Genomic DNA, 23,275 nt, shown 5'->3' with positions numbered 1-23,275 from the left:
TTGTTAATTGAAGATGGACTCCAGTTCCTTGAACAGCAAGTACGTGACAAAGATCCATACGCAGATAAGAAGACTTGCGGTCAAGTATCTTGCAAATCAAGGGTAATGAGAAATTATGCCCATAGGAGTTCCTTCGAAGTCCACCAGGCTTTGTTCCTACAGATGCGGTCTCGTGTCAGAATAATCCCAAAGAGTTCCCGCTAGTCACGGGGCACCCTGGTATATTATGGACATTTCTCTCTTTAGAGACCTCCTGCAGTCAAAACAGTCATCACCCATGTGAGTGGTGCACGTGTTTCAGACATAGTAATAGCATATTCCTGGAAATTCATATACCTGGGCTAATCTTCCTTTTCCTTTCCAACTTTAGACTTTTGTTGTCCCGACCCTCATAACTGGGTTTCAACAAGCGTGTTTCGGTACAGGGAATGCGGCAAGGGAATAATTTTAGCAGTTAGTTGATAACACTTACTTTCTGGAAAGTGTAGTGGTGGGTTTGGATTTCCTTCCACGCCAAGGGATAATACTAAGCATTTAATACTTTTTTAGAAATCATTTGCCGAAGTATATGTTGTGAAAGCAAAGTCAAGTCAGAATATCACAACTGAAGTCAGATGCCTGATATAGAAGCAAGACTGGCAAGTGATCATTCTCTCCTTACATTTCATTTATTATTTATTATTCTCTTTGTTAAAGGACAAAAAAGAGACGAGGTAGGATTTACATTACAGTTTTACTGTTAGGTTTTTAGATGTCGTGTCCGAGGCTGGTAAATCACCAATTATTCTTGCGTGATCCCTTAGTTTAAAGGAGGTTAGAGAGGCATGGTCTCATTTTTCAACAGGGGAGGGGGGGGGGGATGATCGCCTCCCTCTAAGCTTCTCATAATATTTTTTCTCATATTTGAAACATCTGATCGATTGTCACTGATCTATAAAAATCTGTAAAGTTGTGATGCATTGTTGCAAGAGAGCATAGTTTGGTGGGTTAATTTATTCATTGCCCCTTGTCAAAAATACATATCTACAAAATGTAACAATACTAAACACACACACACACACACACACACACACATAGGTAATAACTAGCCTTTTTTATTTTAAATTGGAATTATACAAGTATCGATATCGGCATCAGTATCAGTGGGTATTGGTGAGAGTATCGGTTCAAAGTGGTATCGGCTCAGTCCTAGTTATAACATAAAGTCCTGGCCCCTACTATACGGCATATGCTTTTAGAAGGAACATGGGTTCAGCCAATACCCATCCAGTGCTATTGCACTGTTGCAAAACTAACTGCTAGCGGAAAGGAAACACAGATAATTCGCTGTGTCCAATATTCAGTTTTTTTTATATATAAAATGCATGCACATTATATTTGAGTACAGTGAAATAATATAGTGAATATTTCTGCACAGGATTATATCATATCACTGCAGCATATAAGAGAAACTTGTACCTGAAAAAAGTTTGAAGGTATTTATTGTAGATGAACTGAAAGGTCATCATCATCACTCTCGTTTCTGTTTTCTAGCATGTTTCCCAGGATATTTGAATAGGGATTCATCAATTTCTGTGCTAGATATTTTACCCTGCTTTACAACATGTGGCACAGTATGCACACGACCTACTTCACATGCTTTAGCCATAAATTCTCGACTAAGAAAATACTGTTTCAGCACTCACATCTTCCGATGCCAATTCCTTGAAGTGAGAATACACTTAAAAAATAAGATTTCTGTCTTGTGAATTTATTATTTTACCCTTGGTGCCTGTAATACTGCTGCTAGGTTTCGAGAGCGATATTATTAAATAACACTCACTGAACACACACTACGTATTGCACAACAATCGAACATAATGGCTGTATTGCACAGCACACTATGATGCCAGGGGTCCGGGTTTAAATCCCAGTTCCAGGCATGGGTGTTTGTAAGTGTCCCTTCATCGCTCATCCTCATCTTTGCGATTAGCCAAAAGTGGCAGAAAAGCAAAGTAATATAAATGGAATCAATTGATAAGGGCTATATTGAATCCTCTCACAACTGTCCTTCGTGGCGTATGAGTAAAATAATTTTGCACTGCCCTTGCTACGAAAATGCTGAACTCAAACTGACTCAGACTTGCAATGTTCATGAATGCCCACGACGATGAAGGGTCATTGTGTATATTCAGCTGAATTTAACACCCATATCTTTCCCAAGACACAACAAGTCAGCGGCGTCAACACGGTGGCAACGAAAGAAACAGATGGAAGGAAAATGAAAGGGTTATTGTGTTTGTGTGTATGTTTTGAGATGTGCTGTTTCCCGTGTTTTTCCAAGAAACGATAACTCCGGCTGTAGGCAACAAAAATTTATGGGACTTGGACTGTCAGGTTCAAAATGTCTAGCCTCATCTTATGAGGAACCTTAAAATGCCGAGTTTTATGAAAACTTCTTGCGTGCAAGGAAAATACAGAACACAATGTTTAACTTGTGTGCCACAGTCTCCTAACTGTATAACGTTGCACTCCTGCCATAGGCTGGTTGCCAAGGACACACACTGCTTGGCCCTGCCCGATATCGCTTCTAAAAACATACCCCGTATAACCAGCTGTTGGTTATTCTGTATGTTAGAGCATGTTAAAATGGCTGCATAATTACACAATTCTACCTGTTGAGAAATACTGTCTGTGATTCGATTTCTTAATGCCAAAGGTCATGATTGTGCCAAAATTCACAGAGAATTGTGTGAAGTGTATGATCCGAGTGTAATGAATGAAGCAAAAGTACAGCAATGGTGTTTTAATTCACACCCACCCAAGGCGAAAAAGTTCAAACAATCTCCATCTGCACGAAAAGTCATGGCAACTGTGTTCTGGGACCAACAAGGTGTGTTTTTGCTGGTTTACATAGAGCCGGGGAAATCAATCACATTTCAAGCATCCTGTGAAATGGTATCAAAAGTTATGCATAGCATATCATACAAAACCGGCGATGTGGAATACTGCACTCAGAAACTGTTCTTATCCATCACAACACTAGACCACACACTGTTGCCCTCAGTCTCCAGACGATTCAGAGTTTTGAATGAAAAGTTTTTGATTTCTTCCAGTAACTATCACGTCTTCCTGCACCTCAAAAAGTGGCTTGCATCTCAACGATTTGAAGAAACGGAGGTGTTGGCAGTGTTGTATTGTCTTAATACCCAGACAGTGAACTTCTATGCAGAGGGTATAGAAAAAGCTTGTACCACAAAACCAAAATGGCTTGGAAAATAATAGTGACTGTGTTGAGAAATAAAGTAGATATGTATATGTTTGTAACCACTAAGACAGTGTTGCTACACCTCTTTCCTTCTTATCGCCCCTTATTTTTTAAATGCATTTTGTACATTAATTACAGAATGTCAAAAATTATGCACAATTACAGGGTACTTAATAGAAACATTTGATTTCTAATCTGACTTTTTTATTTCATTTATTTTACTTCGCTTCTTGTGCCACTTTTGGCTAATTTGCAAAAATGGAGATGAGTGATGATATGAGGAAATTGATGACTAGACATCACAAACGTCCATGCCCAAGCCAAGATTCAAACCAGGGACCCCTGGCATCGCAGCGCGATGTGCTAACCACCCTGCCACGGGGACCGGCGATTGCTAATCTGAATCTGATAAACTGAGATAGATGCCAAAAAAGTATCATTATCTGTACTGAAATTGTAGCATTTAAGTTTTTCTAAGAGGTATTTGAAATATGAATGCATAAGTGTCATGATTTATAGCACAAGCTCAAACAAATATCTTCTTCCACATAGAGAGAGGAATTAAAAATCAAAGATCAAAAATTTGTGAAAAACTATATTGTAATTCTAGGTTCAAGTTCCAGTTAGGTATAAGTTTTCTATCTAGTTTTTTATCAGAAGTTCGAGGTCGTTGTCAATGTTTTAGAGCATGTTGCTTGTTTCTTGAACCAGTGGAGCTACAATTGTATGTTCCCAGAATAAAAATTTCCTGTATTTAGTAATTGCTATATCATACCCTTTACCTCCCCCCCCCTTTTTTCCCATGCAAGTGTATTTGTAATATAATTTTTGAAATTCTTTCACAGAGTCTGGTGAAGTGTTCGGCTGGGGAAGCTCAGAATATGACCAGTTTTTCATGGCCCCCAAAATGCAAGCCTTAACTACAGCTACTCATATTCCATTGAAAGGCTTTGGAAAAATCGTGGACATCTCAGCTGGAGGATCATCGTGCCTTGTGTGCAATGGTAAGTACTCTCTTCATGCAGCATTGGTTATTGGTGGTTCATTTCTTCTCCATTTTAATACAGTCAGTGTTAAAAAATGTAACATACGGTACTCATCAGTTGTCTCTATTTGGAACTCCTGCCTCGTCTTATTTTCTTCAAATACCATGAGTAACATACAGGCCTCATAAAATGTTTTCATTCAATCTGCTGAATGAGCTTTCTTAATGATATTATTTTTATAATTAATGCCTGAATCACATGAGGCTATATTTCCTGCTAGATTTTGCTGTTGGACTTGAACTAAATGCACGGCCATGAAATTAGGCAGGTGGCAGAAGTTCACGCTGTTGCCACGTCGGAGCGCAACCCCATGTGTTTCGAGGTTTAAGAGAATGATAGAACTCATTGTAGAGGTGGTCTTTATAATCATGTGATACAAACTGACAGTATTTGCTTGAAAGTTCAGGGATTACACAAAGTGCCTCGGAAACAGGTCGGTCTGACGTTCAAACTAGGCAATGCAGCCCGGTTGGCATTGCCACACAGTGCGTGTGAACCAGCAACTTTCGTCCCTCTCTTGCTTTGCTTTTCCCATATGTGGCACCAGCACAATTCTGCCCAGCTGCCTGTTTTCATGGCTGTGCATTTAGTTGCATCGTACTTGTTCACCTGCTAGTTTTTACCTCACACAATACTTGTTACCGTACTTGTTGATAGACTTTTGTTTCCAGAAGCATTGTACAGACAAGCTAATTGGGGAAGAACATTGTAGAACTCCTGCCATTTTCCGTACAATTCGCCAAAATTAAATTAAAAGAAAATCATGTACTAGAAAATTAGTATTCAAAGTGTACTCAACATGCTTTTAGTAAACGTGAATATGTATTCATACATGAGATTCGCAGGATTCATTCCTAAAGAAAATATTTTGCTCAACTATGTGTCTGTCAAACATTTATTACAGTGTTAACAATATATTTTTTTTATTATTGACCAATCACATCTGTCGTGTACAAATCTTATTGATATGGATAATTCATAAATATTAATAAACACCTCATTTGTGCTACTTTTTTCGAGCGGCGAACAAAAAGGCACACCCTCAAAAACCACAGACAAGAACCTCACCAAACTCACAGATTATCTTTCCATGACCAAATGTTTGCTCTGACTGGTTGTTACCACAGCATCTAGCAGAGAAGCAAGTTGCAATTAGAATATAGTCTAGTCATCAAAATCAGTCTAGCAGTCAGCCCAGCAGCCATCATTTACTGCCAGGTAGCCAGCCAGTACAATGCCAACTGGGGAATTTCTACCGGAAATCCAGTTCCTTATGATTCTGCCGTAAGTTAACTGAAAATTGCCATTCAACCAGGGATCTGCATCTTGGACATTCTGTGTCAGTGCTGTACCACTGAACTACCAATCCATCCTCTGGCCTCCCCACAATTCACTACTTAGATCTCTTTGCAAGTTTATGACATTCCTCAATAGCAGGGTGAATGCATCAATGTTGACATGTCCAACATTATCCACATTAACAACAAGAAGTTGCAGTATACCAGAAATGATTTCATTTGGTTAATTTTACTTTGTTTTCCTGCCACTTTTTGCTAATAGGGAAGATGAGGATGATGAAGTTGATGAAAGAACACTCACAAAGAACTCCAATGCCCAGACTGGAATTCGAACCTGGGCTCCCAGGCATTGTAGTGTGCTGTGCTAACCACTCTGCCATTGAGATCAGTACAGTATACCAGAAGTAAACATTACAAATATGCACAGAGATCTAAGTTTTTGAAATTGGCTTGGTGGCTCAGTGCTGGAGAATTAGAATGGAATTTCATGGATCCTGGTTCGATCCCTAGTTGAGCCACAGCTTTCACCTAACTTTCCAGTAAGTTATAATATATCTACCATGTGCCGTAAGCTATTTCATGTAGCTAGTTCAGTTGATACAATTGTCATTTGGTCAGCAATTTAAAAGTTCCTTGAACTTTTCAGTTGGAGTAAATTTCACAGCTGGTGGCTTTTCCCACTCTTGCAAAAATAATTCCATAATAAGTCTGTATGCCAGTCTCATTATTTAATTGTTTCCAATGTTCTTTTGCAAAGAAGTTAGCCCTCCACATATTTAAATCTATGCATCCTGGTACTTTTTTTGAAAACTTCTGTCTCTGATCGGTTGCTTCTCCTCAATGGCGATTCTACAAATTTGTTCTTGGGTCTGAATTTGTATTAAATCATGTTCAAACAGTATTTCCTGTTTTTCTTGCTGTTTCGCCTACATAATCCTTTTGAGCATGATCAAATTATATCATATGTGCTTTTTGGATTCCACATCCAGAACTGATTCCTACATTTTACATTCATGAAATTTGCATTTCATATATTTTGGAATTTGAAAACAGTAAACCTCTTCTCAACAGGTTTTTCATTTTTTCTTGAAATCCATTTTCTAATTTTCTTAATTTCATTAATAGTAAAACCATGAAAATGGGTTTCACCACTTTAATAAATGTTCACTCCTTGGAAATCCAAAATGGCCACCATTTCGAAAAATCAAGATAGCCAGTCGAAAGGGAACTGGGAATATTGTTTGGAACCGCATGCCACGAGCCTTCCCAAAATGGGGAACGTGGTGTGACAGTCATTCCCGGTCGATTTTGGCTGGTGCAGTGACGGGATGGAAAACCTTTTCGTTTTTCATAATTTCTTCATTGTTTAAACATAATTTTTGCCATCTTAGGAGGATTAACACTACTAATAATTAATACAAAATTAATGCTATTATTTGGTAATCAACATAAACCAATTTTCTCATCCTGTAAGACATCTCATAGTGATAAAACAAGTTGTAATACTTCATAGTAATTCCATACATGTTTTTAAACTTCAGTTATTTAATATTGCCCATTCTTTATTTCGTTTCTTTTGGTTAGTTTTAACTTAATTGAGTTAATTGGATATTTAGTTAATATAATTTTTTTCATTTGTTTCACCAGGTATGTGATGTTATGCCATATTTCACTGCCTGTTCATAGACACGAAAAAGTCACTATTTGCTAAGTTCAAGTATTGTTAAGAATAGAAGATATTCAGAATTTAAAATACCAATTCTCAGAAGTTTCCGGGTTTTTATATTTTTATGTACTCTCCATGTGTGTCCTTAAATTTATTTTAATTATTTACTCCTTTATTTTTATATAGAAGCTGGTGATGTGTTTGTATGGGGATACGGATTATTAGGTGTTGGATCTCCAAATACTTTTGCGCAAAAGCCTACAAAAATACCTCCAGTCCTTTTTGGAAAAAACGAGCTTCAGCCAGATGTGAAAGTGGTTGGTGTGAATGCTGGAATAGGTTTCCAGATGGCAAGGACCAACATAGGCGACTTGTTCATGTGGGGGAAAAATAAGCAGGGTGTTCTTGGTATGGGCGACCAACTTGACAAGCTCTTTCCAGTAAAGGTAAGTGATAAAGTTTAGACAAAAAATCTTAAGAAGGTATGTTTGTAATGGTATTGTTATTTGTATGGAGGGCCATTTTTGGTGTATGTGCGACTTTGATTTCCAGTGGAGAATATGAATTTTCTGTGCCCACACACACCCTGCACCCTCCTGATCACAAATGCAAACAGACCATTGTGAAAGACTTGGCCAATTTTCATCAATTTCACTACAAGATTTTATATTTTCTTGCGTTATCTATTAACCTTCACAGTCCCAATAAAGCAAAATGTTACAAAATTGTCCCCAAATTGAGATTTTTCCCACACATTTCAAGTTTTTTTTCACCTTGGTTCCCTGAGAAAAAGTAAAATGGGTGATCCATTGTATAATCTTGAGCCCCTTTTTATAGTCTGTAATTGAGAGTACAGTTCCTCTATTTTATTATTGGTTTCATTCTCAGATTTCAAAACACTGTAGAGATGTAAGGGGTGACACTTCCACATAGTACACCCAATTGTCAACCTCACTTCCTCATAGTACACCCTGGACTGCATTTTTGCAGACTTATGAGGCTTGGGCATCTGGACGTACAGCCAGTATAATGCTCTGTAGGGCTGTTGTCCTTATGTGTGCTGAGTGACCCTTGTAACGGTCGGTATGGGCTGCTATCGATTTACCCCAGTTAATATTAGATGATATAAAGGAAGCGCGTGTAAAGGAAACCCATATCGACAACTAACATAACCCACACGAGCGATACAAACAATCAATATTGCGACTTCCTTGCTTCGCATGAGTTCAAGCAACTACTCTGCTAACATGGAGGTCACATTAGGTTCTAATTACTAGAAACCAGAAGAACGGGGCTAATCCTATGGATTCCGTTCTATTTACCACGTAAGGACAAAAGAATGATTAAAATTATTAATATCAGATTACGACACTCCTTCTTTGAGCTGTTATCTTTCCATGCCTGAAATGCAATCATACACATATATATTATATACCACCTGCACCCGAGAGGGCGATTGTAACGTCACGATGGTGTACCCACACCAATCGCGATGGCCTTCCTAGTCACTTCAACTATACAGCCCTTTTTCCTTTCTAAGCAGATTCATAAAACAACTAAAAGAAATATGTATTTACATAGATATATCAATATTTAATAGAGGAACCTACCTAGGTTCGATTAATGAGTCTTGGTTCAATTTTCACAATTTTAACAATTTTTTTTTATTTCTGTGTCCCACACCTAATCAGTTAAACACAACACCAACAATGACACCACAAAGGCTTCCCTTCATACATATGTATAACTACTCATTCAACGATTACATTGTGCTAAAGCTGCACTATTCATATTGTAAGCCCATAGTGTACGATAGCTCATTGGTGACGTATGGAAGACTCAATATACATGTGACTAAGGTAGGGTATGCCATTGGCTAGGCTTCTGCGCTGGGTGAGTGAGGAGTTTGGCGTGGCAGATCCTTGCCGACTGGGGGAGACGGAGGACTAACTGGACACAGGCTGAGTATACTGTATTTCCGTGTATCACCCTTTTGGGCCTGCATTGCCTGGTGTAATTTGCATAATGTTAATATAGTTATTTCGACTTCTTAAAAGTGCTAGAGAAGGAATTTGTTTTTTTGTTTTTTTTTGTAAAGGTGGATTGCTCCAGGTCATGTTGGCTGTGGGGGTTTTGGGCGGGGCTGCAGTTGACTCTGACTTGTATAGCAGTTACTTACTGACTTTTGACAATCTAATTGGACGGACTGTTATAATTTAATTGGGAGATAATACATAGTTATTTTTGTTGAGTTAACTAAAATGTGGTTCTTAGGTGTTTTGATTGGTTATGAATGAACCATGTTATGCATATATAAATTTGGAAAGTATATTTACTGATTTGATTTGTTAATAAATATTATAGTTGAAAGAATATTAAGTTTACATTAAATAGTTTAAATACCTACTGAAAGATAATTAACTTCCACTGAGCAGATAATATAATCCTCGTCTCACTTCTTTATTATTTATAAAGGGGAAATAAGAGACGTACAGGATTATACACACATATATCAGGCGAATGCTTCCTAATTTAGTTTACAAATAATAAATACTTTCTTAAAATTCACGCTGTTTTCAAACAGTCGCACTATTCATTAATTCTGGTTCAGCAATTACCGTTAATAGCTGCGTTACAGTGGGAACATGCAATGACCAATTATCTGTCAAATGTCACCAATAATGCAAATAATTAAATTTGTCCAGTAACTACATTATTTGTCTTCCTACTTTTCTATTCAATACATTACCGGCACTTAAGCCTTTGTTCACGGATTGATGCTACTAAGGAGGACAAGGAATGTATGGGTCATTTTACCTCTTTAACTTTTTGTGCAAAGTGTGGGTGTGGAGGTTTGTTTTCTTTCTACTCAATGATCAAATCGTAAAGAACGATAACCGAGATATGTAGACAAGCTCCTTATCCATCCGTCTTGGACATGCGAGTAAAAAAAAAAAGAGACAATTTTGCTATAATTTGAAATTGAAGGCACATTACTATGTTCAAATTTATGTTCACACGTGTAAATCATTCAAGTGCCATGATTATTCGCCGTGTTGGCATAACATCAAGTTCACTTGCTAGGAGTCGAATAGCGACCAGTCAAAGAGACTCGTACTTCTCGCCAATTTTAACTGACGTTAACTTCGCAGACAATATCATGTATCATAGAACTAATAACGGAACATATTATAAAGTCACTGGTTTACCTTATAACCCTTAACACCAGCTTGATGATTCCTTTCAACCGTGTGGGTACCCACTTTTAAGGCAAGAAGTTGCAAGAGGAATACGAAGCACTCGGCGACAGGAAAGGCTTCCATTACAGCTTTCTGGCGAGGAGTACGAAGAGTCTATGGCGAAGAAAGCAACTGCCAACTGAAACTTGCTTCCGATCATAGTAAGGGGGTCAGGAGGAAGTTAGTTTAATTTTGTTCCGCTTGATGGCGTCTAAAGTCAACTTGCAGAGCTGCTACCGTCTAAATGCGGATCTGAGAACTTAAATAAACAAATAAGTTCTGTTTTTGAATGTACTCATACATGTAACTATCACAAAAAGTCATAAAGGATCATATAGTCTCAGTGTTTAACCAATTAATATTTAGTCCTTCGACATTTCAGTTATGTTATATTTGTTATATTTTAGTAATGGTAAGGGGCTGGACTCCATATAATGTGACAGGTGCAAAATAGTCTAAGTGCTGTTGCACCCACAATTTCCAGAGACTGCAAAACACATGACTTATTACTATATACTAAGTATATAATTATGAGTATTGTTAACATTTTTACTAAAAAGAGTTTCAAAATAACAGGGTGATATGACAATTATACCAGTATGTTGTTTAGTGAATTCTGAACAATTTGAGGTCGTAAACGTGACTTTCAGGCAATATTGATATGTACGATATTTAGTTATCCTCGAAATCTCTTCCTCTAGTCCAAAGAATAAGGGGAAAATAATTCTAATGTCTTTGAGTTTATTTAACACTGGCTTGCAGTAAAGTACACAAGGAAAACTTATGAAAAGTCTGAATTGTGAAAGCGGGAACGGCTATGATCAAAGGCATTATTGCTAAAGCGCGGCGTGCTATGTGTTTTTTTTAATTATTGCAAAATTAATTTTAAAAAGTAAAATATTGTAGCAAGAACAAAAAAGTAAAACTAATTTTCCTGTGATTTGTGTTAGCATTTATGTAAATAATTAAATAAAACTGTTAAATATTGTAAATATTCGTTATTTTTATGGGTACGTCAACACTAAGGTTATTTACACCTGTCACATGTCCTTTCTTTACAAGTGTGCGGACATTGAAACACACCCATGCCCTCACCGGGACTTGAACCCGAGATCTCCAGATCAAAGCAAGTTGAGTCTACCACCCAACACGCTCGGCTATCGAGGCCGGCATAAAACTGTTTATGTAAATACATAGCCTACTTTTCAATAAAAATGTTAATTGTTATCTAAAAAACAAATGAGCAGACCCACGTTTTTCATGTTACATTTCATTTGCATGAGGAATATAATAGCTGCTTAAAAACTGCTATACGAAGACTTAATTTTTATTTTTAAAAAAAAAGGAAGTCATTCATTCATTTTTTCAGTGATCAGAGGCCCCCCCCCAATAATTTAGACAAGTCGGCGCCCCTGATCATTGGTATTCAAAATAGGGAGGCACCTAAGTTTTGCAGGGGAGGCATGATAACTTCCAAAAAAAGATTTATTTTTTCTGATAGTCTAAAATGTATTAATAAAAAATATTTCTTCTTCTTTATTATTACAACTTACGTTTCTTGTCCATTGGCAATGTTATCTTGCGTGTTTTTCAACTGAGACAGGAACTACACTTGTAGCTTGTAGAAGAAAGCCATGCCAATATTGAAAACTTCATTCATAAATTTGCTGCTTTGTAAGATTATAGAAGTTTGATTGCTTTCGTACATTGAGTATGTTGTTAGAAGAATCAATTATATCGTACAACTGAGTGAATTCACACCAGCTTATAAATGTTAAAGAAAATGTACATAACTTATATTAATCACACATTATATTTTCATTACTTGTATGTGTACCAACAGTAAATAAATTTACTGTATGTGTACCAACAGTAAATAAACACATGAAGAGATTTTGTAATGATCTTTCATGGTTACATCACACATATTTATCTACGAGGTCTGACAATTAAGTTTGCCAACTTATCCTAGAAAATATTCTACATACATTAATGCTGAATAGCGCTGTGGTCACCTCCAAAGTACTCACCTTGTGAAGCTATACACTGATGCCAGTGCCTACTCCACCTTTTGAAGCAATTTTGGTACTCTGTTTCTGGAATGGCCTTCAGAGCTGCCGTCGTGTTAGCCTTAATGTCCTCAATGTCATCAAAATGTCTTCCTTTCAAAACTTGTTTGATCTTCGGGTAAAGAAAGAAGTCATTGGGGGCAAGGTCAGGTGAGTATGGTGGGTGGTCTACCAAAGTTATTTGTTTCCTGGTCAAAAACTCCCATACAGGTGCATTATTGTGATGCACGAGCCATGAGTTGTTGGCGAAAAGTTCGGGTCGTTTGCATCTCACTTTTTCATGCAACCTTTGCAGCACTCCCAAATAGTACACTTGGTTAACTGTTTGTCCTGGTGGTGCAGTTCATAGTGAACAATCTCTCGGATATCAAAAAAGGTTATCAGCAACATTTTGATTTTTGATTTTGAGTGATGGAACTTTTTCAGTCTTGGAGAATCAGCTGACTTCCATTGGGCAGTTTTGTCAGTTTGTTTAAGAGCCCATCACCTGTGATTATTTGTCCCAAAACATCATCTTGCCTCTCCAAAGAGGTCTGTGAACAGTTCAACCCACCTTTGATTTTATTAATCAGTGAGCTCCTTTTAGACCACTTTGGCACACACCTTGCGCATGCCAAGGTCTTCAGTTAAAATTTGCCATACAGTTTCCCTATCAATGTTCACTTCGTCTGCTATGGATCTCACAGTCAGTTGCCGATTAGCATGCACAATTTGATGAATTTTGGCTATGTTTTTGTCCGATGGGCTTCTTACTGGCCACCCTACCCTTTCTTCATCAGTCACTTGTTCCCTCCCTTCAGAAAACCGTTTAATCCATTTGTACACTGCTGTTTTCATCATGGCATTCTCGCCATACACCTGGACTAACATTTCCCGTATTTCACTCCCACTCCTGCCCAGTTTCACCAGAAATTTGATTTTTGTTGGTTGCTCTAATTCCAGCTCAGCCATTTTCACGACAGCGCACATACACACACAAGCACAAACAACAATGCACCCCACTCATCACAAATCTGCTACGCTTCAACGTGAACACTGCTGTGAGACACTGAAATACCAAGGTTACAAAATATTACAGAGCTGCATGTATAGTGCTGCCTTCAGCACGAAATGGTGGCGAGTTCGCAAACTTAATTGTCAAACCTTGTATTATTCTTGAGGGCATGCATGCAGATTTTGGCAGTAGAGGGTAACAACAGAGAAAAGTTTGAATACCCCTGCTTTACATGACGAGTAGTTCTCCTCCTCCCCTTTTTTTTCGCTCTCTTTTTTCCTCCAGTGTATATTTAAGAAGTGCATGCTTGGAAATCTCCCATCCAGAGACTAGCCAGCATCAGAAATGGCTGTCCATGAAAGGTTAATATTGGTGATACTTTCGTCTTCCCTGGACCCTTTTCCCACGAACCATAGCGTCCAAGACATCTTGCAGCAGGCAGTTCTTTCTTAGCTAAATGTCCCAACCCATTTTTTCCCTTTAATTGATAAATCCCAGTATTGCTCTTTCATCAATACTTTCCAGCACTGTTTTGTTTCTTGCATTGTGTCTCCACTTTACCTGCTCCATTCTTCACAATAACCATATTTCTAGAGCGCAGGGTGTCTACCACTCTGGAAATGTCAGGGAATTTACTTTTTCTGGAAAAGCCATGGAAATATCAGTGAAATTTGTTGTTTCTGGAAAAATCAACATTTTTTTAGTAGTGCACTAAAAGTTGATTTTTGAACAAACAGAGAAGAAAAATACAAGCAAGAAGTTTTACATTTGTTGTGGGCAAACTATACTTCAGTTTGGTAGACTACAAATTACCCGTAGTTACAGTAGAAATTGTGTAGTAATTACTTTATGGAAAGGGTATGTTTTGAACTATTTCCATGTAGAAATTACTACAATAAGGTCTATTGGAATTTCCCACTTTCTTGTTGCAATTTTTGAGTTATATTTGATAGAATATTAGAATTAATACAGATTTTATTAAATTTTACTAAATTATGTATTATGTACGCTATATTTATGATCAGCAATTGGGTGCCAAAACTGGGGGAGGGCAAAGATTTTCATTTGTATATAAGGTTTAGCATAGTGCAGGGGCAAAAGTGGCAAAAAGTGGGGGGGCCTCCCCTAATCACCGCCACTGCTTATGAATTTTATATAGAAAAATTTTTTGTTAACCATAAGTCAATCCTGTCATTAACGTTTACATGTGAAGTGAATATTCTGAAAACTTGGTCAAGTCGGATCCTAAGTATGGTGTTAGCTAAAATATAGTGACCGTCTGACACACACATGTTCAAATATATGAATTGCCCTAATTGCTTTAGGCTGGAAAATTTGGTTCTTGATTTGGGAACCTGGAAAAGTCAGGGAATTTTGTTTTTACGAAATTGTAGACACCCTGGAGCTTCTATCTGCTGTTCTTTAATTTTTAATATTTTCTAGGTTAGTGCACCATACAATGCTACACTCCTCACAAAGACTCACAGTAAATAATATAAACTATAGGCTAAAAGATTAAAAATCAGCAACTTACGTGTGTGAGTATGAGATTTTTCGTACTACGTTTCGGAGGTTACACTACCTCCTTCTTCAGGTTGAAATTTTTAATCTTTTAGCCTATAGTTTATATTTAATTGTGAGTAATTCGCACATTATCAGTATGTTAGTAAATAATAGTAATAATAATAAAATTGGCATACTTTTTTGGGACTAACTTGTGTTCATAAACAGGAATGGTGAAAATAAGACCAGACATTGTACCCATAACAAATAAAGATGAGTGCTACACATGGATCTAAATATCCTCCTACTGTTGTATTGTTAAAAGACTATATAAGAAAATCTGTGAAAATGAACTTTGTAACCTAAGCTCAAAACTAGCTGCCAAACATTCAGCTTTAGCATGTGTCATAAAATTCACATATTCCCTTATTTTTCATAAGAGAATAAAATGTGAAGTATGATTATAATTAATGTTGTCTCGTTCCCCGATGTTTAGACTTCTTGCATGATAAATAAAGTCATTAGGCACATCACTGAACGTTACAACATTGGTTTAATAGTGTAAACTTACACATAACTGATCACAGTTCGTCTCCACATAACAAAATCGTTAAAATCGTTGGTTATAAACCAACACAGAATTTAAATTCGGTTACCCTTTCTTTGTAAACTGAACCTATCAATATTACTCTAGCGTGAAAAATTCAGACTCAAGCTGCTTAACTAAGGGGCTCTGTGTATATGTTTTTCGTGTTGCTTATTGTTTTTACTGCATATAACTATCTTGTATTTTTCCTCCCATTTTTTTAGGTTTCCATTGGATCACATGTTACAAGTATGTGCTGTGGAGTTGATCATGCAGTTGCTGTAGGAAAACCGTATAATTTTTCATAATTTTTAAAACTAATAATATTGTTAAATATATTTTATAGAATTTTGAACTGAAAAATATAAATGAATATTTAATATATTTGACTTTGTTAATTATGTCATTACAAGCACTCTAGCAATAGTTAGAATCTATGATCTGCTAATAAAGGACAGGATTGGACTGTTTGGACATTCAGCTTTATCCTTATGAGGTAGATTGTACAGTCACATACACTTCTGGGTTAAAACATCCCAATTGATTTCAGTGGGATCATTACTACCCAGAAGTGTCATGACTAGGGAACAGATTTTTAGGCGCTAAAAAAAGAGGAATTTAGAAATTTTAGGTGCTTAAAATAAATTAATAGCAGTGATTATTAATTAATAATACTTTTATGAAATAACTAGTTTTATATGCAATTTGTATGCGAAATTGCACAATTTTCAGTGTAATTAATGATATTCTTTGACTATAAAAAAGATACAATTTGTTCAATAAAATTGCCCCTGTACTAGGGCAGTTGTAATTTTTAGGTGCAAACTCTCCCCTTCACCTAGACTGTTGTGTGAATGGGTGAAATTGGCAGCGTGATTGGTCACCTGTTTCCTACTCGTCACAGCAGTCACTTAAAACAGACAATCAGACTATTCTTGGAATCTTGCTGTGCTCTTACACTGTTGGAGGCTGGGAATAATGCCGGCCTTTAATAATAAGTGAATGCTTTTGTAGCTAGGATTTCATCAAATAACAGCCTGCATCTTTGTATGATATGCTACACCTATGGTCCCTTTAATCGCCTGTAAAGTACAGCGTTTAACAATGGAGAACTCATCCAATCAGTTCACTCCACATTTTTCCAATTTCGTGATGGAGGCTGGAAGATAGTGGAAATTTGCACAGATATTGACACCCCTTGCTGTTGCATTGCTTCTTTTTACACTCGGATTCGTTCAAGGTTCAAGCCTCCTACATATCTAAGCTGTGAAGCAAGAAATGCAACTTTATTATCAAGAATGAATCCTTCAGTCAGGAGTGAAAATTAGTACAGACCAGAAGTTATAGTTATGGCCATATAACTGCATTAAATTTGTGCAATACCAGGTATCCAAAAATGTTTGTGCCGCTAGAACGAAAAGTGAAAGTCAAATGGCATGTGTCGGCAACCCTGTCTGGGTGACGTCAGAAGTTTACATTCCCGGCAACTGTCAGTCAGTGCAGAGTTGGGAGGCATGTCGGTCGCATATACAGCAGGTCTGTAGGAACTACAATCCTGAAGGGAACATGTCAGTGTCAAAGGATGTTTTACAGCCGTGTTTACTGTACGAGTTCAAATTGGGCAGCAATGCTACAGCCGCTGCTCGAAAGATATGCTCCGCGTTTGGAGAGGCATCAGTGAGTGAGCGCACAGCGCGAAAGTGGTTCAGTCGATTTGCATTGGGCGATGAGAGCCTCCAGGACAAGCCTCGAGCTGGAGGCTCGCCACTATCAACAAAGCCCTGCTGAAGGAGACCATCAAACGTGATCCACAGCAAATGTGCAAAGAACTTGCACAAGGGTTTGGAGTGTTGGAGGAAACCATTCGATTGCATCTGCACAACCTTGGGAAGACTGAAGCTCAGTAAGTGGGTTCCTCACATTTTGTCCGAGGAAAACAAACGCCAGCGGCTCACCATTTGAGCATCATTGTTGTCATACCACAAGAAAGCCCCATTCCTGGACCAGATATTGACATGTGACGAGAAATGGGTGTTATACAGTAACCGCAAAAGAAAACATCATTGTTCGTCCCCAGGTTCTGTTGCATTGACCCCCATTCATCAACAGAAGGTACTGCTCTCTGTTTTGTGGACCAGCGCTGGTGTTGTGCATTTTGAATTGCTAGAGCATGGCAAAACCATCACATCCGAGGTGTACTCGTCCCAGTTGCAAAGGGTTGCATCTGAAACCTGCTGCACTGCGTCCGAAGCAGCCAGCACTAGTCAACAGGAAAGAAGTGATCCTTCTTCAAGACAATGCTAGACCTCATATGGCGAAAGCGACCAAGGAGGTAATCAACAAACTTGCTTGGGAAATTTTACCTCATCCTCCTTACTCCCCGGACATTGCCCCATCCGACTTTCACTTGTTTTTGGCCATGGATAACCATTTGCGTGAGCAACAGTTCCAAAACCGAGATGATGCCACGCAGGTCATATGACATTTTTTTGCTTCTAGGGACCAGAACTTTTACAAATGAGGGATTTATAAGCTTGTATCTTGTTGGGAACATGTCATTGAAGCTGAAGGAGCTTATTTTGCTGAATAGAACACATTTGCCAGAAATTAGAGAGTCTTCTCACTGCAAAACACGGCATGAACTTTTTTGGATACCTGGTATAATTCAAGCAATATTCTACAGGATGGCACAAATTATTGGTCGATATTGTAAGACAATATTTTCACCAAAGTCCTCTTCCGTGACCGTGCGGTCTAAGGTGCTGTGCCTTGGAATCTGACTGCGGGACAGCATGGGTTCGAGTATGCCTGGGTTCAGTGTCTGGATTTTCGGCCTGTGTATAGGACTGGTGGCAACCTACCATCGTGAGGAAATTGGGGAGCTACGAGTGAGTAACATAACCCAGTCTCGGATATCTCCTATAAGGGCTGGAGCTTCGACGTGCTGACCCCACGTCACCCATTACAGGTTGAAGATCTCAACACCTCCAGGTAGGATTGTGGGAGGGAGACTGGCAGTCGAGAGATAGGCGAATGCCCAATATTCTTCTTTCAAGTGGTGGTAGTATCATGCAGTATTTCTGTTCAGTATTGGTGAAAATATACCTAACAAGTATGCTGATGTATTTTATACCTTACTGAAATTACAAGCAGAAATTCAAACCAGGTGGTTATAATTAAAGTTCCCCTACTCAGAGCCCTCTGAAGCCTGGTTAAAGCAACGGATTGTTGTGAACTAATTAATCACGATTCGCTTCCCCACAGTTTCCATAGCCTTTATACCAAGTTTCACCACAATCTGTTTGTTTGAACTGGCTCCAGAAGGTTCTTAGTAGGCAAACTTTAATTCTGACCACCCAATATGTGGCATTTTACATTTTCCTCTTAGGTTGTTAGTAAATATTTGTCTACGTTTTAGTATAATTTAGAAATAGGGGTTTCGCCCCTCTAGAAATAATTTCAAATTACTTGTATTTGTGCAGATGTTTTTTTTTTCATTGATTTGAATTCCACTTAAAACTTATATTTCTGTTTGCGTTTTTCTTGTTTTACGTTGCTTCTCTGCACCAGTATGCTAATTGAAACTATGTGGATAAAATGGAGATTAGATAGAATTGCTAAAGGGATACACACAAAAGAAAATGCCCAGGCTGCTACTTGAACTTCAAACTTTTGGTATCAAGCTATTCACGCAAAGGTGTAGATCAAGTCCCGATGAATTCAAGCGACTTTATATTTGAATCAATATAAAAATCGCAAAATGTTTTTGTATCTAATGCAATATTAAAAAATGCTTGCAATATTAAAAAATAAAGTGATAATTGTGTAAATAAGTCCATTTTTAAAAATAAAAAAATTGTAGTCATCATTATTAACATTCTCATGTTAAGCAAGATTAATCTGGGGGAAGGAAAGAAAACCATTTTGTATATTTTATCTTGAAAAAATTAAGAAAATTCTTCTTGTGCACTTTATTGAAATTTACCAAATGTAACTTTTTTGCCTCAAGACATGGGAAATCTTGTCATGGGGTGGACAGAACAGATAATAGACTTTTATGAAAAGCATGCTGCAAAGTCCTCCACATAGCCATGTACCAATACTGTAGAAATAGCTAGAACTGAAGGTATCATTCTTTTACATCATCTAGAGTGAAATAAAAACAACTCAGTTAAATGTATCAGCAATTGCGTACAGATTATTTACAGTGTTCAGTAAAAGTAATGTGAGTTAATTTTTTTGTTTCAAAAAGTAACTGACAGTTACTCATTTTTACTCAGTTACAGTTAAAGCTACTTGATAAGTAACCATAATTTAGTTTTTCTGCTGCAAATTTTCTTGCAGATAAATTACACACAATCAATGATCATTCATTCTAATAAAATAAATATGTGAATATTGCAGTGAAATTAGACAAATTTTCTCGAAATAAAGGAACTAATTAACAGTGGTAGTACCGTCACCTTGTAATCAAGGGGTCCTGGGATTGATACCTGGTGGAGGCACATAGTGGTTTGGATCCCACTTTAAACTGTAGGTCCAGCCCCAATTAGCCTTACTGTGCATAAAGTGGACTTAAAACAACAACTCAACTAAACGAAGAACACCCATGCTTAGTCTGTGATTCAAACCCAAATGAATGCAGTAATCCACCCAAAACAATCAAGTTTTCACGTGCATTTAGAAATGAATCACATTAAAGTTCTAAATTTTGCTTGCAATGAAGCCTAACTTCTTTGCTTTAGATGATTCAACAAAATGTATTTTACCGTAGCATCCAGAGAAGACACATACTTGGAAACAGAGTTGCCGATTTTATTTCATCCCCCCAAATAAAATAAGAAATTAATTTAACAATTTATGTGTTGTAAAGTAACTGTTTTCAACTATGATTCTATTGCAAGAAAACAACTTTGTTTCCATTACATTTATTTACTTTCAAAAGTAGCTCATTACAGTTAGAATTCCTAAAAGAAAGTAAGTGTTGCTTATAAGTAGTTACTTCCAAACACTAGTTATTTAACAGTCAATGCAAAAGGAGTAAATTCTGTATTGACAGTTGTGAAGAAGTGGTTTTCAAAATTCCTACTCTAGACAGTCATGTACCATGTATGTATGACCCAAACTGTTACATAGGATTGGTTTAGAAGTCCACATGGAAGAAGGAGATGCAACAATTATATTCATGCATCTACGTGGTCCCTCGCCTTCCTACTACTGGCCGCAAGAGTGGTTGGCCCAATGTTCGGCCAACCGTACTAGAAATGGTTGGTCAAATGTAAGAACATACCTTTGGGCAATGGTGATTTTTGCTGTGGTTTCCAACATTGGGCCAACTGGTGGTTTTTACTTTGGGCTAAAGGTCTTAAAACTCAAGTATTGATAGTGCCTCATTGTCTTACTATTATAAAGACTAACGTTAACTTAACAATGTACTTTATTGTACAACACGAAGTATAACAAGAACTCAAAAAGTTACAACCAATGATCTCGGTTACAAGGACTGTTCACTGTCGGCCATGTTGCCGTTGTGCCAGTACCTTCCGTCTCAAGGCATTGTTCAGTGCACATATATTACATCTTCCCCCTTTTCCAATAATTCCCTTATATTACAAGTTACGAAACATAATCATGAAGTTTGACTGGATCTTTTACATCTCAGTTTCACTTTTTTACAGAGTTTGGTGATTCTACAGATGTTTTGACATTACAAGGTTCATCCTCTAATATACATTTAAAATTTGGAACATTGTTAGATTTTCTTAAATGTACCTTATTTCTTCTAAGCAATTGGTTGTTTTCATCTCTAACCATGTACAGTGGCATCGCTAGGCCATCTGCTTTGGGGGGGGGGGGGGGGCTGCAACCAGATACATGACTTCCTGCTATTGTTTTTAATATTTGAAAATAGCAAAGTGATTAATAAAACAATAATATATAACAAGCATAAGGAATTAAAACTAACATAGACTTACTGCATTAATTTTTATGAAAACAGATAGATATTCTTGTCCTGTTTTTCTAATGCTGGTGAACTATGTCTTTATGTATCAGCTGTACTCTGCGGTTCGAATTTCTTGCAAAAATTATCAATAACACAATCCACACACAATTCATGACACTCCTCCTTTTCTATGGCCAGTTTTGCAAGTGAGGAAAGTCTGTCTTGGCCCATACTATTACGCAAAAATGTCTCGATTCTCTTCAAACAGCTAAAACTCCTCTCACATGATGCTGATGTCACAGGAATTGTCACTGCAATTTGCAACATTCTGCATAAGTTCGGAAACATGTCTTTTGGAATGGCGTTCATTAAATGTACTATGGATGTGATGGTGTATGTCAAGTTCTTTAGGTAATTTTTTGCAACCATGATGTCAGCGATCAGCACTTGTAATTGAAAATAGTCACAAATACCACTCAAGAATTGAGGGTTCAAAAACAAGTCAAAATTTGTTGTAAGTAAAGAAGGTGACATATGCTGAATTCCAACCAGAACACTGGAAGTTGCTTTATCTTTGAAATGACTTTCCAGCTCATTTATCATTCGATCAATGATAGTGTAAAAAAGTCCGCAGAATGCAGGTTTATCGGTATCAGTTTTCTGCCCCAGGGTTTCATTTACAACGTGGTCTTTCAGTGATGATGGTAATGTGTGAACACGTTTGTGAACTTTTGAATAATATTCAACACTTGTTTCATTGAGAGTTACCTTCTGTTTCACAATTGACTCTGCTTCTTTGTATACAGTGTTAAAATATTCTTCATTTCGCATACCGCTTAAAGTGCCAAGCACAGCATTAATACCTGCAATTGCCTCCACAATATCAAGGCTTGGTGACTGCAACTTGTTATTGAGAATTTTTGTTATGGACAGAAGCTCAATGAAAATAAACAGATACGTCATGGTTGAGAATTTTCTCAAAAATTCATAAAGGCCTAGGGCTGTACATTTATCTGCTGAATCTGATGGTTTCCTCTGATATTTCAAAAGAGCATCATAAGTTTTTCTCATCGCAAGTAGAGACCTTATTTGGCAAGCCCATCTAGTGCTACTTAGATTTTTTTTAGTCCTGCACAAACATTTAACTCGTCTGTATTTCTACAAACCGTGTATGAGCTATTCCGGATGTAGAAAAGTAGGTATACAAGCACTTGAGGATATAAAAAAAAAAAAATCCAACTTCAGGAATATCTGTACAAATGTTAACTAGAACCAAATTTAACCTGTGAGCATAGCAATGAACATATAATGCAAAGGGATGTTCTTCCCTAAATAGCCGTTGAACACCACTATTTTGGCCACTTATGGCAGCGCCACCATCATACTCCTGACCAACACATATTGCATTTTTTAATATCATATTCAGACAGCTTTTCACAAAGTCGTGAATTTAGTCCCATTGCACTTAAATCTTTAACATTCAAAAAACACAAAAACCTCTCATTAATTTTGTTATAAATAAAATAGCGAAGACACACGCTCATTTGTTCAACCTTACCTATGTCCCTTGTATCGTCTGCAATAACTGCAAAATATCCACTTTCATTTACCTCCGTTAATATTTTTTTTCTCAGCAAAGCTGCACTACATTCCAGCAAAACGTTCTGGGAGTCTGGAGAAAGA

General features: G+C 37.3%; 1 protein-coding gene across 4 annotated transcripts in view; it reads left to right on the top strand.

The window, feature by feature from the left end:
• The window catches only part of LOC145997211 (RCC1-like G exchanging factor-like protein), a 78,955-nt gene extending 62,627 nt beyond the window's left edge, over positions 1-16,328 (top strand). For 3 of the 4 annotated variants that reach the window (XM_083133967.1, XM_083133968.1, XM_083133969.1), the window contains exons 7-9: positions 4,093-4,251; positions 7,444-7,703; positions 15,873-16,327. In XM_083133967.1, coding sequence (XP_082990093.1) covers positions 4,093-4,251; positions 7,444-7,703; positions 15,873-15,956 — 503 coding nt within the window. In that variant the 3' untranslated portion in view covers positions 15,957-16,327. Of the gene's footprint in view, positions 1-4,092; positions 4,252-7,443; positions 7,704-15,872 lie in introns of all 4 variants that reach the window. The other variant, XM_083133971.1, reaches the window with a different exon arrangement.
• The last annotated feature ends 6,947 nt before the right edge of the window (positions 16,329-23,275 follow it).

Source organism: Lepisma saccharinum, chromosome 13 (genome assembly GCF_977018435.1).
Source record: "Lepisma saccharinum chromosome 13, izLepSacc3.1, whole genome shotgun sequence".
Taxonomy (NCBI): Eukaryota; Metazoa; Arthropoda; class Insecta; order Zygentoma; family Lepismatidae; genus Lepisma; species Lepisma saccharinum.
The sequence above is the reverse complement of the archived record's forward strand: the minus strand, read 5'-3'. Positions and strand labels throughout refer to the sequence as shown.